The 21,358-nt window shown below is 51.5% G+C and overlaps 1 protein-coding gene across 1 annotated transcript in view; it reads left to right on the plus strand.

The window, feature by feature from the left end:
• LOC146785925 (uncharacterized) overlaps positions 1-21,358 on the plus strand; it is a 239,863-nt gene that overhangs the window by 96,527 nt on the left and 121,978 nt on the right. The window contains exon 5 of the mRNA XM_085635323.1: positions 7,540-7,647. Within this exon, the coding sequence (XP_085491449.1) occupies positions 7,540-7,647 (108 nt within the window). The remainder of the gene's footprint in view (positions 1-7,539; positions 7,648-21,358) is intronic.

Raw genomic sequence — 21,358 nt, forward strand, 5'->3', positions numbered from 1 at the left:
TGCGTTAACTCTTTGTAATAACCAGCAGGATTTTTACGTGGGTCTGGTAATGCTTGTTTTACTGCTAATACTTCAGCCCGTTTCCAAGGGATGTGTATCCACACTCTCTGGAATTGTGCCGGCGCAGCTGCAATGCCCTGAGCCGCATCAGCTTGAACTGCATCACGCCATATCTGTGGAACTTCCCTCATTGGATATTGTCCTCGTCGTTTCCTAGTAGTAATCGGTGAACCATCAGGGTCTCTTGTCGCTCGAAGAGGGGACTCATCCCTATAAGCTAAAATCAGTTCTATCGCTCCCCTTACTTCTGGACCTATCACCATTCCTGCGGCAAATTTCTGTTGAATATTTATCAGGTCAGTGGGGACGGAGTCTAAATCATCATCTTCCCATTCCTCACGCACAAGAGAACACATCACGTCAAAAACATAACGTTGAGTTGGTTCATTCCATTGCATAAATGTCTCTAACACTCTTCGTGCATCATACTTCGCAGCTTTCGACATCCACCTAAGAGCTGTCGAATCTAAATTGTCTCGTTCTTGGGAACCAGGAAGCTGGCTACGTCTCTGTATAGAGTCAGAAACGGGGGTCTCAATTAAAGACCTGTAGAGAGGAGTTAAGATATTAGTTACAGAGTCGGTTATTTTCCGACGAACGGAAAGCGGAGTCAGAATGTTCACAGGGTTCGGGGACAAGGTAGCTGGAGCAGATGAAATAGTAAGGGTGGGAGTAGCAGGTAAAGCAGTTTGCGAAACGACAGGCAAAGGCGGAATGGGCAACCCAGGAAGAGGGGGTGCCGAAGGAACATTAACCACGGGAAGGATAGGAGCTGCAATTAAGGGAAGTGGAGCAGCTATTCCAGGCTGACCAGCAGCTGGCTGTACAACAGGTACTGTAATACCCTGTGCATACGGTGGAGGTGAATTCAACAGGTAAGACAACAGAGGATCCTTTTCATGATCCTCCATCGGCTTAGCAGGACATGATGGCAATACAGGGTAACATTTATCAATTGCCAAATTATATTTGCTATTCGCCATCTCCATTGCTTTCTCAGTCTCATTGACATGCAACTGCCTAGCAGACTCCATTAAAGTCAACCCTTTCTCTTTCTGTTCTTTCTTCGTTTTCCTAATTTCTCTCTGTTTGGCTTCTTTGCGCCATACGCGAAAAGAATCAAACATTGCCGGCCGGGCTTTTCTCTTGAATAACTTCATTTCTAAATTATCTAGTATTTCCCATTCGAAGCTACCATGCGGTGGCCAACTAAGGACACCATCTTTTTTGGTATAACGGACCCATACTTCATTATACGTAATAGGACCCACACCATGTTTACAATAGAGCTCATACGTAGGAGTTCCAATCGGAGGAACCGAACATGAATCCTCCAACCGGGAATCCCCGTTGCAACGTAACCAGGACAAGAAACAATTACTACTGGTAGTCATGACAACAAAAACAAATTCCAACAAATATGCGCAGAGAACTTAGGCCTACCAAAATGAACCAATACCAAAACAAAGATTATCTAAACAAGAGCAACCAATGATAATCTACGAATCAAACCAGAGCAACAAGGAACAACCAGATCGAGCGTAACTAAATACTTAACTGAAATGTGGAAGACGTCACCAAGGAGAACCCGTCGACATCTCGCCGTACTAAGGTCTGCACCTCGGGTCCAAGACAGGGCGACAGTCAGGGCAGCGGTCCTCTGTAGCCGTCTGGGAACGGGAACCCTCGTGGAAGAGATCGTCGGGCCACTTTTACGACATGCAGGGATCGATGAAGCGGGGTACCTCCCTCCGGAATCTTCACACGAAACTTCTCGAACTTTTCAGGCTTTGGACCGGTACCGGATGACGTCGCCCCACGTTGGGCGCCAATTTGAGGTTCTGGACTTTTAAGAGTCCAGAGGTGTCAGGGAAACAACACCCGAAGACCCCTGAGTTCCTCCTGTCTCGGTGCACAAATAAACAGAGACACGGGCTTCTCGATGGCGGCGTCAAAGACCAAGGTTTATTTACTGCAGGGACACAGAAATCATAGGAACCACACAGAGGCAGAATCTACGAGACTGTTCGAATTGCATTAAGTGAGTTACTCTTTAAATACACGCAAATTGTCTTTAGGCAACATTACACGAATATTTCTCATGCCCAACCCGGTATCCCAAACAAACAGTAAATTTGACATCAAACAATAATTAGTTGTAGGTTTTCGGTATTTGATCAGGTCCTCTCGACAGTTTTCCATTCTTCGCCCGATCCTCCCCATCATAAAAATCGTAACCTCCCCATTGTAAAAGCCCAGAAGGAAAGGAGCAGAGCCAGGTGCAAAGGATTGAAATGTAGGATAAGAGGTGTTTATGGATCATAAACGGGCATGGCTACCGTCTTCGGCCTTTCAGTCAGGACAACGGACACGAGAACCAGTATAGCAGGACTGGCCTCAGGCAAGGGAGGCAGCTTGATTCTGCCTAGTCATGCAGCGTCAGCCTTTCTCGGGCTCGAGCTTACGTGTCCTTAACAAGGTGACTCTGCCGGGGTCATCGTTCGTTCATTGACTATGTGGGGGCAAGAAACAAGATGGATGCCGTAACTAAAATGGATGCCATGGCTTTTACGACAGAATGCCCTATTTTCCAGTGGATTCATGCTAGTTGCGCAGCGAAAACACTGTCATGTATACAATGGATCATTTGCGGTTCATTGGTACCGAAATCGTGTCAGTACTACGATACCGAATTCACGGGTTCGGATCGCTACAGAACCTCAGACCCGATACCTCTCCAAACAGGAGTTGCAACAGCACTCTCAGGGAATAGAGTCTTAGAATGGGAGCAAAGCTTAATTTCTTATATTATCAAATTTGTGTTACATAAAAGATAAAACCTATGGATTGAATGTACATAATGAAATATTCCAAGTCTTCACACCATTTAATTTAGAGAAAGCTATTTCTTTAGTGCTCCAAATGCAAGGCCCCATTATGTGATGTTTATGAAGACAGGGCACAGATGGCCTAATTTAGATGGATATCCCATCCACCATATTAGAAATGCATTATATACTATGGTACTTCTAATAAAATGGATGGGATATTTGCCAAAATTGTGATGGAGTATCCCAACGCCAAACTTTAAATCAAACCCTAAGTTCTACTACTGCCTCCAATACACTCTTAGTAAATCTACTTAATCTGTTTAGCCTAATTTATCTTTGAGGAAATCACAGAGCTATAAATAGTTTAATAGAAAGTAAAGGGTCTGGACCTGTTGGGATTCCACTGGATCTGTATGCTATGGATGACAAACTATGAAACATACATAACAGATTGAGAACTTGAACCATTTCCCATAAGGTAGAAAGCCTTAGAAGCAGTGCTGAAAGATCATTATTTATTCTTTAGTATTCTCCCTTGGTAAAGTTGAAAACATAAACCAAGAACTGTAAAATGACATTTTCCCAAGAAATGTCAGGAATAAATCATTTTAGGTGAGAAGCTGAGGTTCTAATCTGTATATTTAGCATTGCAAGAATTAATGCCCCAACCCCTGCACTGCTTGCAACCCTTGTGCTGCCTGCTGTCCATGCCATTGTGCTGCTTGCTGCCCCGCCCCTGCACTGCCTGTGGCCCCAGCGCTACTTGGTGCCCCTGTCCCTGTGCTGCTCCCAGTCTGGGCCCCTGCGCTGCCTGTGCCACAGTCCCAGCAACAGCACAACCCTCAATTCGACATCGACTATGTATCCATTCTTTCCCAACCCTCTGAATAGGTACATTTATTCTCTGTATTGAAGTCCTGTGTGTTGTGTTAACCTGAGTGATGCAGTAGCAACCATTGGCCCATTCACAAATAGGCACTTAACTGTCTGAAAAAACTAGTGAGCAGCAGAATCCTCCAGAAAGCTTCAACTTCCTGTTAACCCTGCAGGTGCACCAGATAAACAACCAAAACAAATCTCTTTTGCCAGTACAGCAGTTGCTGTAAATTTCTTCCAATTAGTTTCAATCAACAGAACACAGAGCATTGCCTGAGGCTGTGTTGAACATTCCATGACCCGGACAGGTGCCTTCCTGCCAATTAAAATCACCTCTAGCAACTTCAAGTGTTTTTCTCCCTTCATGTGCTCTGTAGATGGGCGGCAGTCCTATAACTAGACTGCCTTAGCCCATTAACATTGCTTGGTCTCCCTCTTACCACTTACCTGTTTCCTGTGATCAGCTCCTCTCCTGACATTGTTCCAGCTTCCGCAGCGATCCGCTGCAGACTCCAGCTACCAGCTGAACCACAATCTCTGAAAAAGAATGAGAAGAAGAAAAAGATTAAAGCGAAAACAAGAACAGATCCAACTTCTAGGTATTCTTGTACACAATTTATATATGCATATATTTAAATGCTCTGAGTTCAGTAGTCTTCCTAAACAATTCCATTGCAAGGCAATATTTTAAGTGCAGCAACGAATCCCCGCTGACAGGGCCCTGTCAGACGCTAGCTATTTTCTGGACACCTCTCAAGTGTCCAGACTATAAATAGGCCACCTGTTCCCAAGGATTTTAATATTGCCTAAAGAAATCTACTCCTTCAACACTGAGTCATAGACCAGTTACAAAGTGCAGAGTCAGGAACTAATTTTTTATGAGTCTTAACATCCGCTCAGACCTTGGCAAGAGATCAGCCTCCAGTTAAGTGAGTTCAGAAGACTCATTCATCTGACAGTGCCTAGTAGATGGTTGTTTAAGGTATGGTCACAACTAATGGGCTACATAGTACAAGGAGGAAAAAAGACCTAAAGACTGTGCCCTCACAGGTACTCCTTAACCGGTGCACTACAAGATCTGAGGCAGGTCCTTGCGTGGTTCACTGCAGTCACCACTTAGGAGAACCACGGCATCTTGTCTTTCCAACCCCAACCCCCTTACCCCGAAGGGCCTGTGGTTGAAACAGTGTTATATCCTGACCTCATGCACAGGCCTGTAGATGGAATCTGGGGATTCAACATCGCCTCCTCTGAACCACCTGGGATTCAGGTGAGTAGCTTATTACAGCCTGCGTCCCCTGTGCTGCCTGCTGTCCCTGCCCTTGCACTGCCTGTGACCCCTGCACTGCCTGCTGTCCATGCCCCTGTGCTGCCTGCAGATGCTGCGCTGCCTGCTGTCCCTGCCCCTGCACTGCCTATGACCCCTCTGTTGCCTGCTGTCCCTGCCCCTGCGCTACCTGCTGTCCCTGACCCTGCGGGGTCTGCTGTCCCTGTGCTGCTCGCTGTCCTTGTGTTGCTTGCTGCCCCTGCTCTGGCTGCTGACCCAATCCCTGCATTGCCTGCTGCCCCGCGTTTCCTGCACTAGAACCTCCTACCAGAACCATTAATGGAGGCCGCCACACGACCATGCAGTGCACATGTGCTATGGATGCACCACCAACACACTGCCAGTTGGACAACCCCCAGCGCCAGGACCCCTGAACTTCCCGCTGCCAGGCAGGACACCGCCAAGAAACTCCTGGACCCCATACGCCAAAAACAACAACTGTGTCTCCTCCTCCCTACGATCCACCAAAGGACCCTTTACATGCCAACATTGCCACTTCTCCTGTGACACAACCTTAGAAAGAGCCTGCATCACTTCTGTCCATAAGATCAAGAACACCTCACCACAGATCCATTGTATCCTCCTCAATGCCCGCTCACTGTGCAAACATGCCACGGAAATCTGGGACACCATAACCATCCGCTCCATGGACTTTCCCTTCATCATCGAAATGTGGCTCAACCCATCCACAAACCCTGACATCTCCACCACCACTCCCGAAGACTACAAGATGATACTGTGACCACCACAAGAAACAAAATGGAGGCATCACCATCATCTTCATGAAAACCATCAGATGCACCATCACCAGCAACGACTCCACTCCTCTCATGGAAAATCTCAACTTCCAAATACAAACTGACGTGAAGAACACAATAAGAGGCACCCTCGCCTGCAGATCCCTGGGACCCCAAGCAACATTTTGCAATGCCATCCCCAACCTCATCACCCTCCCTAGAAATCGACTCTCGCCACTATGTCTTACTCAGCGACCTCAACTTCCACGTCGACGACCCCAACAACGCCAACTCCATTGCATTGTTTGAAAACCTGAACAAAATAAGCCTCACCCAACTGGTCATTGAACCCACACATGTAGCCGGACATACATTGAACCCCATTTTCACCTCCAGCAACAGAATTAAATTCAGTGATATCACAGAACTCACCTGGTCGGAGCACCATTCTACACTTCACCATCAATGACGCCAAGCACAGCATCACCAGGCATCAGATCTCCTCCCACCGCAGCTGGAGCTAGGTCACCGAAACTCAATGGGCACAGGCCCTCACCACCTCCCAACCTGAGGTCCCACCAATATAGGAGAAAGAATGAGAGACAACAGCCTCCAGATCAACTCTGACAAAACTGAAGTGCTGATCTTCAGGAAGACACTTCTGGAAGAACACCTCCACATAGGACAACAGGTGGTGGTCTGCAGAACTCAGACCCACACCTACATTGACCCACCACACACGCAATCTCTGCATCATCTTCGACACCCAACTGACCATGAAACGACAAGTTAAGGCATTCACCTCCTCCTGCTTCCACACACTTTGCATGCTCTGCAGAATCTTCAGATGAATATGAAAAAAAACAGAAAGACTATCACCCGGGCCCTCGTCGCCAGCCTTCTCAGCAACTGGAATACCCTCTATGCCTGCACCTGCACCCAGCTCCTCAGAAGACACTAGACCATACAGAATGCTGCAGCCAAACTGATCCTGGACCTCCCCAAATTACCACTCATCGCCACCCACCTGAGAGACCTCCATTAGTTCCCCATGCAGAAATGTTGCCAGTTCAAGATCCTCATGCACACCTACAAAGCCCTCCATGACCTAGGACCTGCCTACCTCAACCACCCACTGAACTTCCACCAACCCAATAGACACCTGCGCTCCTCTTTACTCATCTCGCACACGCTCCTTACATCCTTTGCAGCTGCAGCAGTAGCCGCTCCTTCTCGTACATTGCTGCCAAGATCTGGAACGACTTTCTCTTCCAGCTTCATACAGGCCCCTTGCTAGCAGACTTCAGCAGGAGACTCAAGACCTGTCTCTTCGACTGAGACACAGAGCCCAGATACCCCTAGTTGTGACAGTGCTGCGCTTTACAAATGCTGTTTGATAGATTGATTGAATGAAAAATGCATAGACATTAGCAGGGAATTGCACGCTCCCTTAACATTCCCTGGTGGTACTGTATATTCTGCATATTCAATTACCTCAGACATAAAACCTATTGTTCACTACCCTCTTAAAGTTATGTGCCTGTTCCTTGTTGGGCACTGCACATGCTATCGCTCTCTCTCTTGGTTGTTATGAAGATGCATACCAATTAAGCGGCTGCCAGGATAATTTCTTGCATGAAGCATTTGAGAGTAGTATTATCACCTAGATATTATAGTGATTGTTTATCTATTTTTGTTCTTTTTTCAGTGGTTTTTTACAGAAATATATATGATGCAATTCACGATCAAGGAAACCAAGTGCCCCAGGTTGACAACTGAACTTTCAGACTGTAAGTTCCTGGAAGATAATCAAGCTGTAAGTACATAATGGATGACACATTCCTTTTGTAACTTGCAAATAAACCTCACAGTAAGCATGTATTTCTCTTACTCCATTACTATGTGGAGGGGGTCTGCTGGGCAGTTGAGAACCAGCACTACCGACATCTGCTGCAAGTGTGCGGCCGCAATAGATGTATGGCTGTAGGCCCTGGGGGGCGAATCGTAAAGTGCAGAAGCGTCTTCATCTAGTACAACCTGAGAGATCACTGCCCCTGCAGGCACATACAATATGTTTAGTGGAGCAGGCCTATATATGACCACAGCAACATGTCATCTGGACCACAAAGTGTGGTGAGATAACTATAGCTGCGGGCTGACTTCTGAGGTGCTGGTACTACTGACCGACAAAAAGAATTGGGCATCCCACTGGGTCCTAGTCAAGAATTTACAACACAATATAGGATGGTGCAGTGGCACCACCATGCAGCGACATGGGGAAGACATATAGGGCCTTATGTAGGTAGCCTTACATTTACCACTTCATAAATACCAAATTTCACCGATTCGGTATTTATGAAGTGGTAAATGCAATGTAGGTAATCAGTCGGTAAAAATTACCGATTCGGAATTGGTCGGTTATTAAGAATCGGTATTTACCGATTCGGTAATGGTAACTGGCTTCCCATTGATTCCTATGGGCCAGGAGGCCCATAGGAATCAATGGGAAGCCAGTTACCATTACCGAATCGGTAAATACCGATTCGGTAATGGGGGGAGCACAATCAAGGGTGGCAGGGTGTCACAGTGACACCCTGTTGCACCCCTGATTCCTGCATGTGTGCACATGTGGCACACATACATGCCCTAAGGGCATGTATGTCTGCCACATTGCACACTTCTAAGGGCCAAATAATGCATTTCCTAAGACATTCGTCATTTACCACCAACTTATAGTTGGTGGTAAATAACGAATCCACACTACACCCACACACTCCCCCTACATCTCATTTCAGGATTCGGTATTTACCAAATCGGTAAAATTACCGATTCGGTAATTTTACAGATTCGGTAAATTACCGAATCCTGAAATGTCCCCCCTACATACCAACAGCCTGAATACCGGTTGGTAACGGGATTTTTACCAAAAATCGGCCGTTACCAACCGGTATTGGGCTACCTACATATGGCCCATAGGAACCAAACATGACTGTACTTCCAAGCCGTCCCAGAATACCCCAAATAATCATGAGAAGGCCTTGAGTGCTCAGAGTGCACCTACGCTGGAGTCTACACTACTAGCGATGCAAACAAGCCTTCAGTCTATAGATTGGAAAATCAACACCCTCAATCTCCATATGGATCATATGTCCACCAAGTTGGATAGGCAATTGGATAGATATGTCCACCAAGTTGGATAGTGTTGGACCCGGCCTCATAGAATGGCCCTCCGTGCCCCCGCACCACCGAAACCTGGTGCCTGCAGCCCTAGCACGCGGCCCAGCCGACCTTTCCCACCAGGACACCTGCACCAACCCTGGACATCCCCGTCCATGGCCTCTCTCCTTTCGGCCACCCCGGGCCCGCGTGCCCACTCCCTGCAACAAGATGGCCGCCCGGCTCCAGCGCGACCCGGGCCTCGAGGCGCCACTCCGGCTGGAGGACATCACGCTTCCAGGGGATGAGAGAGGGAGGAGCAGTTTCTATCGCACCTCTGAACTCCCCTGGGACGATGGGTTTCGACCGGCCCTCCGGCCTCCCTGCGGGCTGGCTCCGTGCCTGCTGGGTGTCTGGGACTCCTCCCGACCCGGCCCTGAAAGGATCAAAAGACAATAGCAGGAAACCCCGACAAGCGGCCCCCAGGTGACAAAACCCCTGCCTGCGCAGACTCCGGACATCAAAGCGGGGTCGACCTATAACAAGGGGTGCTCGGAGACTGTCCGGCAGATTCGACGCTGGAACAACGAGAGCCCGCTGACGTGGTCGCGGCTCCTGGAACTGGAACTCACCTGAGCCCTGCTGAGTGACTCGCGGCTCCCTGAAGATCGTAAGACCTCCGAACTTGTACCTGAGCCCTGCTGAGTGACTCGCGGCTCCCTGAAGATCGGAAGACCTCCGAACTTGTACCTGAGCCCTGCTGAGTGACTCGCGGCTCCCTGAAGATCGTAAGACCTCCGAACTTGTACCTGAGCCCTGCTGAGTGACTCGCGGCTCCCTGAAGATCGTAAGACCTCCGAACTTGTACCTGAGCCCTGCTGAGTGACTCGCGGCTCCCCCAGACTCTCAAGGTCCCGCCGGACCCCGACTCTGACCACGTATCCCCCAGCTCGAGGATTGTGAGCTGTGCGCCGGATACGTCCCTGCTTTGAACCGTTACCAGAGACAGTCCCGCTACCCCCTACCTTTCCGAGACTCTTGAGCCCGTGCTCACCTTGTACATATTTGCAGTGATACCTATTTGATAAAGCTTGTTCTGAGAATACCCAGTGTGGTCTCTCTGTGTCGTGTGGTGCCAGAAGTACGATCCTAGTTGCGAGATTCCTCCCCCGGGGGAATCTCTCGCCAGTGCCCGGCTACAATACTACACGGGTGGGACTCAGGGAAGTCAGGACCCCTTTCCGGGCTCCTCTGAGGTCGCCGTCTAACATTGGTGGCAAGCGACGGGATTCGGGCCCATCACCTAGAGATCGTACAGAGAACAACGGACGCACGACCAACAAAGATGGCAGAAGGAAGCGCCATGAGCTCCGCAGAAACCAACGCCAACAGAGTGTTCCAGGTGGAGCATCTGGAAGAATACACACACAAAGAGCTAAAACAATTTTGCAAAGAACTTAAAATAGCTACCACTGGCCTCAACACTAAGGAAGACTTGCAGAAAGCACTGAAAACTTGGGTGGAGACCGGGGCATCCCGCCCGGAAGGCACGGGGGAGCGCCCCGACGAAGCCGAACCCTCTCCAAGTGAAAGCAGCGACAATCAGGTGCGAGGCATTGTACCAGACGGGGGCCTATCCCCGGAAGAACTCGCGGACAGAGAGAGAAGCCGCAGTCATGAACTCGAGTTAGCCAAACTCAAAATCGAGGGCGAATTGAAGTTAGCGGAGAAAAAGCTAGCGGTAGAGCAAATGCGCGTACAAGGCGAACTGGAAGAAAAGAAGCTCCAACGGGAGCACGAAGGAAGAAAGCTCCAACTAGAGCACGAACGCAGCTTAAAAGAACTCGAGCTCAAGGCCCGAAATGAGGACGGGAGGCCCTCGGGGAACCGAGAGACGGCCCCCCCAGCGGAACAGAAGGTCCACATCCCCAAGGATGTGGTCAAAGAATATTATAAAAACGATGACATTCAGCAATGGTTTCGGGCCTACGAGGTCGCCATGACCTCCCATCGGATTCCACAGAAGGACTGGGGGGCGGGGTTGTGGGGGCGGTTTCTGAGCGAAGGAAGGGACACCCTGCTCGACCTACCCCTCTCCCTGCAGACCTCCTACAGCCACATGAAAGAGGCTCTCCTCACAAGATACGGCCTCACCCCAGAAATGTACCGCCAACGGTTCCGGGACTGCAGGAAGATCCCGGGCACCACCTGGGTGGAGTATGTAAACTTTTTTAGTCGGGCCTTCGATGGGTGGGTCAAGGGCAGCAAGGTCACCACCCTTGCCGAACTCACTGACCTCATGTTATGGGAACATCTGGCTGCGAACTGCTTCGTAGAGCTACGTCAACATCTGCTGGATAGCAAGCTCACAGATCCCCGGAAGCTGGCTGTGGAGGCCGACCGCTGGACCAACACCCGGGTCTCCCGGGTCATGGTAGGAGAGTACCCCCGAACCAGTCAGGGACCACCCCGCCAGAGAGGGGGAGGGAACCAGGGAGGGCCGAGAGAGTCCCAGCCTAGCCCCCCGAAGACACCACCTCCACCTTTCCCGGCGCCCCCCCCACCAGTAACAGGGCCCCCGGGGAGACGAGGACACCGGGTGACCGTCACATGTTTTCGTTGCCAGAAACCCGGGCACTACGCCAATGACCCAGAGTGCCCCATGGCCACCCAAGTCACCCCTGCGAGACAGATAGCCAACGTAGCCCTGGGGGAGGAGGTTGAGGAAGCCGAGGAGTGGGAACCCGCTGCTATGGCCCTAGTATCCCTGGGAGATAGGGAAATGATCCCTGGTAGCCTCCTACCGTCCAACACACAGAAATATGGGCAGCTCGTCAAGATCAATGGCCACCAGGTAGAGGCCCTGCGGGACACCGGGGCCAGTATCACCGGTGTCCTCAGGCACCTAGTTCCCGAGGAGCAGATCCTCCCCAATGTCTTTTGCCCCGTAATATCTGCAGACAATAGGGAAAGTATGTGTCAGGTAGCCCTGGTGCCATTTGAGTGGGGAGGGGTGATAGGTAAACTCAAGGTGGCCGTAAGAACCTCCCAGCCGGTCGACTGCCTCTTAGGGAACGACCTGGAGATTTCTCCCTGGAAGCACGTAGAGCGCAAGGCCCACCTAGGAATGATGGGACTCCCCGAGTGGGTGTGTGCCACCACCCGATCTATGACCGCCCGACTCACTCCCCGGAGAGAAGTCGAGAGCACCCCGGTCGAAGAAGCCCGCACCGTCCCCGCCGAGGGTCCTCCCGTTCCCCCATCGGAAGGGTCCGTCGCCAGCGACGAACCCGCACCATCCGACCCCGCCCCGGTCCCCGAGTTGGGGGATCTACCCGAGTTGGCCCATTGGCGCCACGAGGGCGGGCCCACCCGGGAAGAATTTTGCCGGGAGCAAGCCACCTGTCCTTCCCTGGTCGGGCTGCGGCGCCAGGCCGAGGGCCAAGCCGCAGGTGACCAGACCGGAACGCACCGAATCTATTGGGAGAATAACATCCTGTATAGTGAGCAGAAATCAGTGGAGCTGGGATCCGGACGGGTACTGGTGGTACCCCTCCGCTTCCGGGATTTCCTCCTGGGCTTAGCCCACGATGTCCCCCTCGCCGGTCACCTGGGTCAGGACAAGACCTACAGCCGTCTCGTGACCCATTTTTATTGGCCTAAGATGAAAGCGGCGGTAGAGGCACACTGCAAGTCCTGCCCCACGTGCCAAGCCAGTGGGAAGAGTGGGGGGAAGCGCAAGGCTCCCCTCCAACCCTTCCCGGTCGTCAGTACCCCCTTCAAACGAGTCGGAATCGACATCGTGGGGCCACTGGACCCCCCCACCTCCCAAGGTCACCGTTTCATCTTGGTCCTAGTGGACCACGCCACCCGCTACCCAGAGGCTATTCCCCTGCGCACCATTACGGCCCCCGTGGTGGGCCGGGCCCTGATGGGAATCTTTTCCAGGGTGGGTTTCCCCCGCGAGGTCGTGAGCGATCGCGGCACTAATTTTATATCAAGGTATATGACGTCCCTGTGGCAACAATGTGGGGTGTCCTATAAGTTCACCACCCCGTACCATCCCCAAGGGAACGGCCTAGTAGAGAGGTTTAATAGGACTTTGAAAGGGATGATCGCTGGCCTAGAAGAGCCCCTCCGGCGTAAGTGGGACGTCCTGCTCCCCTGCCTCTTGTTCGCTTACCGGGAGGTCCCCCAGAAGTCCTTAGGGTTCAGCCCGTTTGAATTACTCTATGGGCACCCCGTCCGAGGTTCCCTCAGTTTGGTTAAGGAAGGGTGGGAGGCAGCACCCCAGACCACCCCCCGAGATGTGTTCCAATATGTCCTGGCCCTCCGGAACCAGACCAGGAGGTTCCGAGAACTGGCCGAGGCCAACCTGGAGGCGAGTCAAGAAGAAATGAAGCGCTGGTACGACCAGAATGCTACTCTGGTCGAGTTCCAGCCGGGCCAGCAGGTGTGGGTCATGGCCCCCGTGAAGCCGGGCGCTCTCCAGGACCGATGGACTGGGCCCTACAAAGTGGTTGAGAGGAAGAGCCAAGTCACCTACTTGGTGGACGTCCAGTCGCCTCGGGATCCCCTCCGGGTCCTGCACGTGAACCGCCTCAAGCCTCACTTCGTGCGGACAGAACTGAGCCTCCTGCTGGCCACCGATGACGGGGCCGAAGATGAGTCGGATCCCCTCCCGGACCTCCTGTGTGTCAAGGAGCAGGATGGCTCCGTGGAGGGAGTGAACCTCTCCCCAGCCCTCACTGCCCAGCAACAAGCGGACTGCCGCCAGCTCCTCAGACAATTTTCTGACCTCTTCTCCCTGACCCCCCGGGTCACCAACTGGTGTGTTCACGATGTGGACACCGGGGACAGCCCGCCGGTGAGACACCGAGCCTACCGGGTTCCTGACCGGGTCCGGTCCTGTATTCAAGCCGAAGTCTCGAAGATGTTGACCCTGGGGGTGATCGAGCCCTCTGACAGTCCCTGGGCCAGCCCCGTGGTCCTGGTTCCAAAGGCAGCAGCCCCCGGTGTCGCCCCCGAGCTCCGGTTCTGCGTGGATTACCGGGGGCTCAATGACGTTACCCGAGCCGATGCCCACCCCATTCCACGAGCCGACGAGCTCATTGACCGACTAGGGGCCGCCCGGTTCCTCAGCACTTTCGACCTCACCTGCGGCTACTGGCAGATTGCGCTCACCGAAGGGGCCAAGGAGAGGTCTGCGTTCTCCACCCCCGATGGGCACTACCGCTTCCGCGTGATGCCCTTCGGGATGAAAAATGCCCCGGCCACTTTCCAGAGACTGGTAAATAGGGTCCTGGCCGGGCTAGAACAGTTCAGCGCGGCCTACCTGGACGACATCGCTGTCTTCAGTTCAGAGTGGAGTGAGCACCTCCAACACCTCCGGAGAGTGCTAACCGCCCTGCGCCAGGCAGGCCTCACCGTAAAAGCCAGCAAGTGCCAGATCGGGCAAGGATCCGTAGTCTACCTGGGGCACCAAGTCGGGAGTGGCCAGGTCGCTCCTCTACAGCCAAAGATCGACGCCATCCTGGCCTGGGACCCACCCATCACCCAAACGGAAGTCCGGGCCTTTCTGGGACTCACGGGCTACTACCGCCGATTCATTCGGGGGTATGGCAGCCTGGTCGGCCCTCTCACTGAACTCACGTCTAAAAAACAGCCAAAGAAGGTGCAATGGACGGCTGCCTGCCAGGAAGCTTTCGATGCTCTAAAAAAGGCCATGTGCACGGCCCCCGTCCTCCAGGCTCCCGACTACACCAAGGAGTTCATAGTCCAGACCGATGCCTCCGAGCATGGCATTGGGGCCGTCCTGTCCCAAGTGAATGATCAAGGCCTAGACCAGCCCGTCGCCTTCCTCAGTCGGCGGCTGCTACCCCGAGAACAGAAGTGGAGCACCATAGAGCGCGAAGCCTTTGCCGTGGTCTGGGCACTCAAAAAACTACGACCCTACCTGTTCGGCACTCATTTCAGGGTCCAAACTGACCATCGGCCCTTGCGATGGCTCATGCAGATGCGAGGAGAAAACCCCAAGCTACTGCGGTGGTCAATCTCCCTCCAGGGAATGGACTTCACCGTAGAACACCGCCCTGGTACGGACCACGCCAACGCTGACGGCCTCTCCCGGTTCTTCCGCCTCAGCGAAGAGAACCCCCCAAGGTGATGGGCAGTTCTCTCCGGCTTTCAGCTGGGGGGGACGCGTGTTGGACCCGGCCTCATAGAATGGCCCTCCGTGCCCCCGCACCACCGAAACCTGGTGCCTGCAGCCCTAGCACGCGGCCCAGCCGACCTTTCCCACCAGGACACCTGCACCAACCCCGGACATCCCCGTCCATGGCCTCTCTCCTTTCGGCCACCCCGGGCCCGCGTGCCCACTCCCTGCAACAAGATGGCCGCCCGGCTCCAGCGCGACCCGGGCCTCGAGGCGCCACTCCGGCTGGAGGACATCACGCTTCCAGGGGATGAGAGAGGGAGGAGCAGTTTCTATCGCACCTCTGAACTCCCCTGGGACGATGGGTTTCGACCGGCCCTCCGGCCTCCCTGCGGGCTGGCTCCGTGCCTGCTGGGTGTCTGGGACTCCTCCCGACGCGGCCCTGAAAGGATCAAAAGACAATAGCAGGAAACCCCGACAAGCGGCCCCCAGGTGACAAAACCCCTGCCTGCGCAGACTCCGGACATCAAAGCGGGGTCGACCTATAACAAGGGGTGCTCGGAGACTGTCCGGCAGATTCGACGCTGGAACAACGAGAGCCCGCTGACGTGGTCGCGGCTCCTGGAACTGGAACTCACCTGAGCCCTGCTGAGTGACTCGCGGCTCCCTGAAGATCGTAAGACCTCCGAACTTGTACCTGAGCCCTGCTGAGTGACTCGCGGCTCCCTGAAGATCGTAAGACCTCCGAACTTGTACCTGAGCCCTGCTGAGTGACTCGCGGCTCCCTGAAGATCGTAAGACCTCCGAACTTGTACCTGAGCCCTGCTGAGTGACTCGCGGCTCCCTGAAGATCGTAAGACCTCCGAACTTGTACCTGAGCCCTGCTGAGTGACTCGCGGCTCCCCCAGACTCTCACGGTCCCGCCGGACCCCGACTCTGACCACGTATCCCCCAGCTCGAGGATTGTGAGCTGTGCGCCGGATACGTCCCTGCTTTGAACCGTTACCAGAGACAGTCCCGCTACCCCCTACCTTTCCGAGACTCTTGAGCCCGTGCTCACCTTGTACATATTTGCAGTGATACCTATTTGATAAAGCTTGTTCTGAGAATACCCAGTGTGGTCTCTCTGTGTCGTGTGGTGCCAGAAGTACGATCCTAGTTGCGAGATTCCTCCCCCGGGGGAATCTCTCGCCAGTGCCCGGCTACAATACTACACGGGTGGGACTCAGGGAAGTCAGGACCCCTTTCCGGGCTCCTCTGAGGTCGCCGTCTAACAGATAGGCAGTTGGATAGCAGGCTGGTGTGTCGTGGGGCGTAGTCTCATAATGCAGTTGAGGACACAAAGAGGAAACTGAATATCTCTGTAAGCAAATGGCTTGGAGAGCGTTGGGCATGGCCTCATCCACCCAGGTCGCCCGGAGCTTTACGAGCGGGACAGGGTTCACCTATCGAAGGAAGGGATGCGCATATTCTGCAGCAACCTGTGGGGGGGCGATGTGTCTAGCAGGCTGCACCCCACAAAATAATTGTGTTACTGCACACAGAGGTGGGGGTAGCTGCAGGAAGATGTGATCCTTCCTGTCAGCTTGGCGGTTACAAAGGGTGAATTTTGTTGGTTGTGGAAGCACACCGACAGGGCGGTGTGTAAAAGGAGGGCAGCTCACCTTGGATGCCGTACGGCAGGGTGAGTAGGCCTGACAAAAAGGGGGAAGCAAACAGAGATGGCGCTCGCAGCCCAGACCCCACTAGACGGCAGGGCACAAAAAAGACTAGCAAGGTAGTGAGTTGGGGCCTAACTCCGGGGAGACGCTACCCTCCACACACAAAGGGGCGTGGAAACCAACAGAACAATGTACGAACTGTCAGGGTGATTTACGATTCTGTGATATGCAAATGAGTTATGACAAGCATGTAATTTATGACCAACAAATGATTTATGGCTGATAATTTGTGACGATAATGAAGAATGATTTATGCCAAAAATGTATGACTGCTTGTGACATAATGATTTATGATGCGAACATAATTTATGACACATGCTTTATGATGTGCAGCAAAATGATACAGGACACCCAATGATGGTTCATGAGGATGATTTATGACCCCGAACATAAACAATTATATCCAGGGTATATGTAAGGGTAATAAACTGTGGCCAACAACGACCACAAAACGACAAACGTGTGTTGGCTGCCGTTTGCAATACATGTATGTAAGATTTGCATGCCATCATGGAATGGGCACAGTGCGGGTGTTATGGCCCTTAACTACTTAGATGGGATAACATACACATCGCATTCCTGCAGGAGTCCCACTTAACACCTCCAGCTGACAAAACAGTTGGCCCGGCAGTATATCGCTTGGCGTTGACTTACACATCATATGCTCATTGTGTACAGATACTGGTTAAGCATGGGGTGCCGTACACAGACGCACAATAGTAGACGAATAGGGCCAATTAGCAGTTGTACAGGGCTTTCTATGTGGCAGTCACTTTAAATTGGTCAACACTTATGCCCCCAATATAGATGACCCTTAATTTTTCATATTGGTGTGGCAGCGCCTACACAGTCTGATATCGACCAACATACTGTGGGGAGGGAAGTTGAACACATACCTGGATCTTATGATGGGTAGATCTTTGCTCACTGACTGGCATGGCAAACAGTTGGCAAGTGTCATTTGGGAGGGACTGGAAGAATATTACCTGGTGGATGACTGGTGCTTAAGACACACGCTCCTAAAAGAGGGCACATTTGTATCCTTGGTGCACGGCTCGTGGTCCAGATTGGGCTACTGGTTGATATCCAGATAGATCTATCCGTGGGTAGAAGAGGTTAAACATATCCCTAAAATGCTATCGAATCACTACCCTGTGCTGTTGCATTTAGCATTGCCTGGCATTGCCCCTGCCCCATTCACGTGGCAATTACGTGCAATGGCACTCCTGGATGCTGTGTTCAGTGAAAATTAGGTTGGCAATTGTTGAATATTTTGCCACAAATGAGGGGTTGGTGACTGGCAGGGATGCCTTGGGGGAGGCCACTGTCAGAGGGGTCTGCGTGAGTGCTCAAGCAGGTGTTGTGCAAGCCATACCCACTCAACTACAAAAAAAAGAAGCCAAGCTGCATTCCCTAGAACGCGACTATGAGCGTTGGCAGAATCAGGCTACTTTAGCCGAGAACAGCGAACAGAATTTCAGAATCTGGTGGTGCAGGAATCGCGGTTCCTCTCCAAACGGCATATGGTGCGTGCCTATGGTGAGGGAGGGCAGGCCTGGACTTAAGTTGAGAGCTCCACGGGGGGCAGAACATATATCTAAAATAGTGAGTTCGGACGCACATGAACATTATGATATACTCTCTATCCTCACAGTCCTTATGAATTTTTATGCTAACCTGTACAGCACTTACATCACTGCCACACTGTCTGATAACGCTCGCTACCTTGATGATGTTGCATTGCGATGGCTGTCTCGGGGACAACAAGAATATCTTATGCAGCCTATCACAGTGGAGGACATTAAGGAGGTGATAGTGTACCTTACGAGAGGCAAAACCCCTGGGCTTAATGGCCTGACGGGAGAAGTTTATGAGGAATTTGTTGACATCCTTGCACCGCTCATATCAAAAACAGATACTGCCCCCCTCTCTTCAGGAGACATTGATAGTGACACTGTTGAGATTGGATAAACCATCTGACACTTGCAAGTCCTACAGATAGCTATAGCTTATATTATAATATATTACATTATATTAGCTATAGTTAATAAACATAGATCCGAAAATACTCACTAAAATCTAATGATGCAACTGCAGCCCGTGATCCCTTCATTGATTTTACCGGAAAAATCAGTTTTCAACAGTCCCATGCCACCGCGCATAATCTACTAACAATTTTCACCTTATTACATCAGTAGGACCCTTCCCTGCAGGTGGTGACGGTGCTGCTTGATGCCGCTAAGGCATTTGATCCTATTACATGGGAATACATATTTGCTATCCTGGCATGTATGGGCATTCCAGTGGTGTTCCTTTGCTGGATACGCCTCCTGTATACGGACCCAGTGGCCTGGGTTCAGATAAATGACCAGGGGCGTAGCTTGGTCAGTATGCTTGGGGGGTGTGAGCTTCGGATTTCCCGACAATCACTGTGGCATATAATGTTAATGCCATCTCAAAAGACCTTGAAGTAGTTTTTGACCCTGATAGGGATCCTCTTCAAACTGATTCAAGTCCTCATACTCAACAGCACTGCTTCAATCACACTTTAACCTTTCAGGATACTAACCATCTTCTACTGCCTTCTTCTTGTACCCCGATCTTGGTTACTCCTAATTATTCCACCTCACCCGTACTGCAAGACACAACTACTATCTTTCCTTCCCTTAGGATTATAAATTGGAATGTAGCTGGCCTTGCCAACAAATTAGACCTCCCATATTGGAACTCCTTCATAGCAACTTATAGTATCTGTATTTTCCAGGAGACTTGGGCAATAGAGCCGCACCATATGATTGGCTACACCACCTTTTGCATACCAGCCACTCCATCCTTGACAGGAAGAGGTCGACCCTCAGGCGGCCTGTTGATTTGGGTTAGTACTTCACTTGGGTGCACCATTAGGCAGGCCCATATTGCCTCCCCAGATTTATTAAGACTTACCCTCAAGGGAGCCCAGGGAAACAAGTCTCTTGATATATTTAATATTTACGCAAGAGGCCTCAGTGGAGGAGCTTTGTCACCTACACTTGTACTCCTAGAGGACGAACTACGAAAGTGTCATCACGCATCTTACGTCCTGGTAGCAGGAGACTTTAATTGCTCCTTCGAGCCCTTAGCCTCAGCAGATCTTCCTGATCTACTTGAGGATGACGCTAAACGTGGCATTCCGTCACTAACGTTGCCTCCTATCAAGAGATGGACTAAGTCTGTTGTATTCTTGAACACCATGACCATGGAATTTGGCTTAAGGGCGGCCAATGGTAGAACACCCTCTGACCCCCAGGGTGCGCACACCTACAACAGGCCTAACCACACCTCAAGGATCGACTATATATTTCTCGACCTTAAACTTTGGTTATTCATGGTGGACATGGAAATAATCCCCTCCCACGATAGCGACCACAATCAGCTATCTCTTTGTATTAAATCACCATGGGTAGATCCAAAAGGGTCCTTGCTTCTTCCAGCGGTTAGTTCTCTACAAACCTCTGAGGTTTATCCTGCCAACTGCGAGAGGCGCCTTAAATGGCGCAAAGTCATGCTGAATGATGGCAAGGTTGAACTAATAAGGTCAATCTTATATGCCTCACAGGTCGAGTTGGCTCAACCAAATATCCATCAGGTTGCCCTCGACAGGGCTCCCTCTGTCTTTCAAGACACCATTTTCAAACTGGGAAATATATTCCGAATACACAACAAGGGTGGCCCATTGAAGGGAGGGCTAAAACCTATCTCCAAGAATGGCTGGTACACGCAAAGTTGCAGAATCAAGAAATCTGCTTTAATAGTGGCCCTAAAAAGTGGGATTGCATCTGCGATACAGAAAGCTAGGAAAGACTATAAGACTTCTGTCTCTAATGCCAAAAAGTCCTGGGAGGAGGAGTACTGGCAGACCTTAAGAGAGGCTTCCCTCAAGCGCAACCCCGGTGTCTTCTGGGACGCAATTAGATTAAAGAATAGACCAGTCCATGAACTCCTGACATATAATATCACTGGTATAGCATGGTACAAGCATTTTTATAAACTATATTCCACTGGTTCGGAGAATGTGGCAAAGTTTCCGCCCGAGGAGCTATTCCGCCTTGTGGACGCCCTGAATATTGACCCTTTCACGGAAAAAGAGGTTCATAGTGCTATCCAGTCCATCGTCCCGCAGAAAGCAGCTGGCCCGGACGGCATTCCTGGAGATGTCCTCAAGCTTGATCCATCTAACTGGGGGAAGCTACTTTCTACCCTTATTAATGCCATCTTAAATGGCGCCCCGGTCCCCGAATCTTGGAAGGGGGCCGAGGTCGTTCCCATTTTCAAAAAGGGTGCCCGTGACGATCCAGCTAATTACCGGCCAATTAGCCTGATCGACTCCTCCCAGAAGGTCATCGGGAAAGTGATATTGGAGAGGATACTAACTTGGGTGGATGATAATGGCATCCTCTCTGATTATCAAGCGGGTTTTAGGGCCGGAACAGGCACTATAGAACAGGTCTTTAGGTTGT

Source organism: Triturus cristatus, chromosome 11 (assembly GCF_964204655.1).
Source record: "Triturus cristatus chromosome 11, aTriCri1.1, whole genome shotgun sequence".
Classification (NCBI taxonomy): Eukaryota; Metazoa; Chordata; class Amphibia; order Caudata; family Salamandridae; genus Triturus; species Triturus cristatus.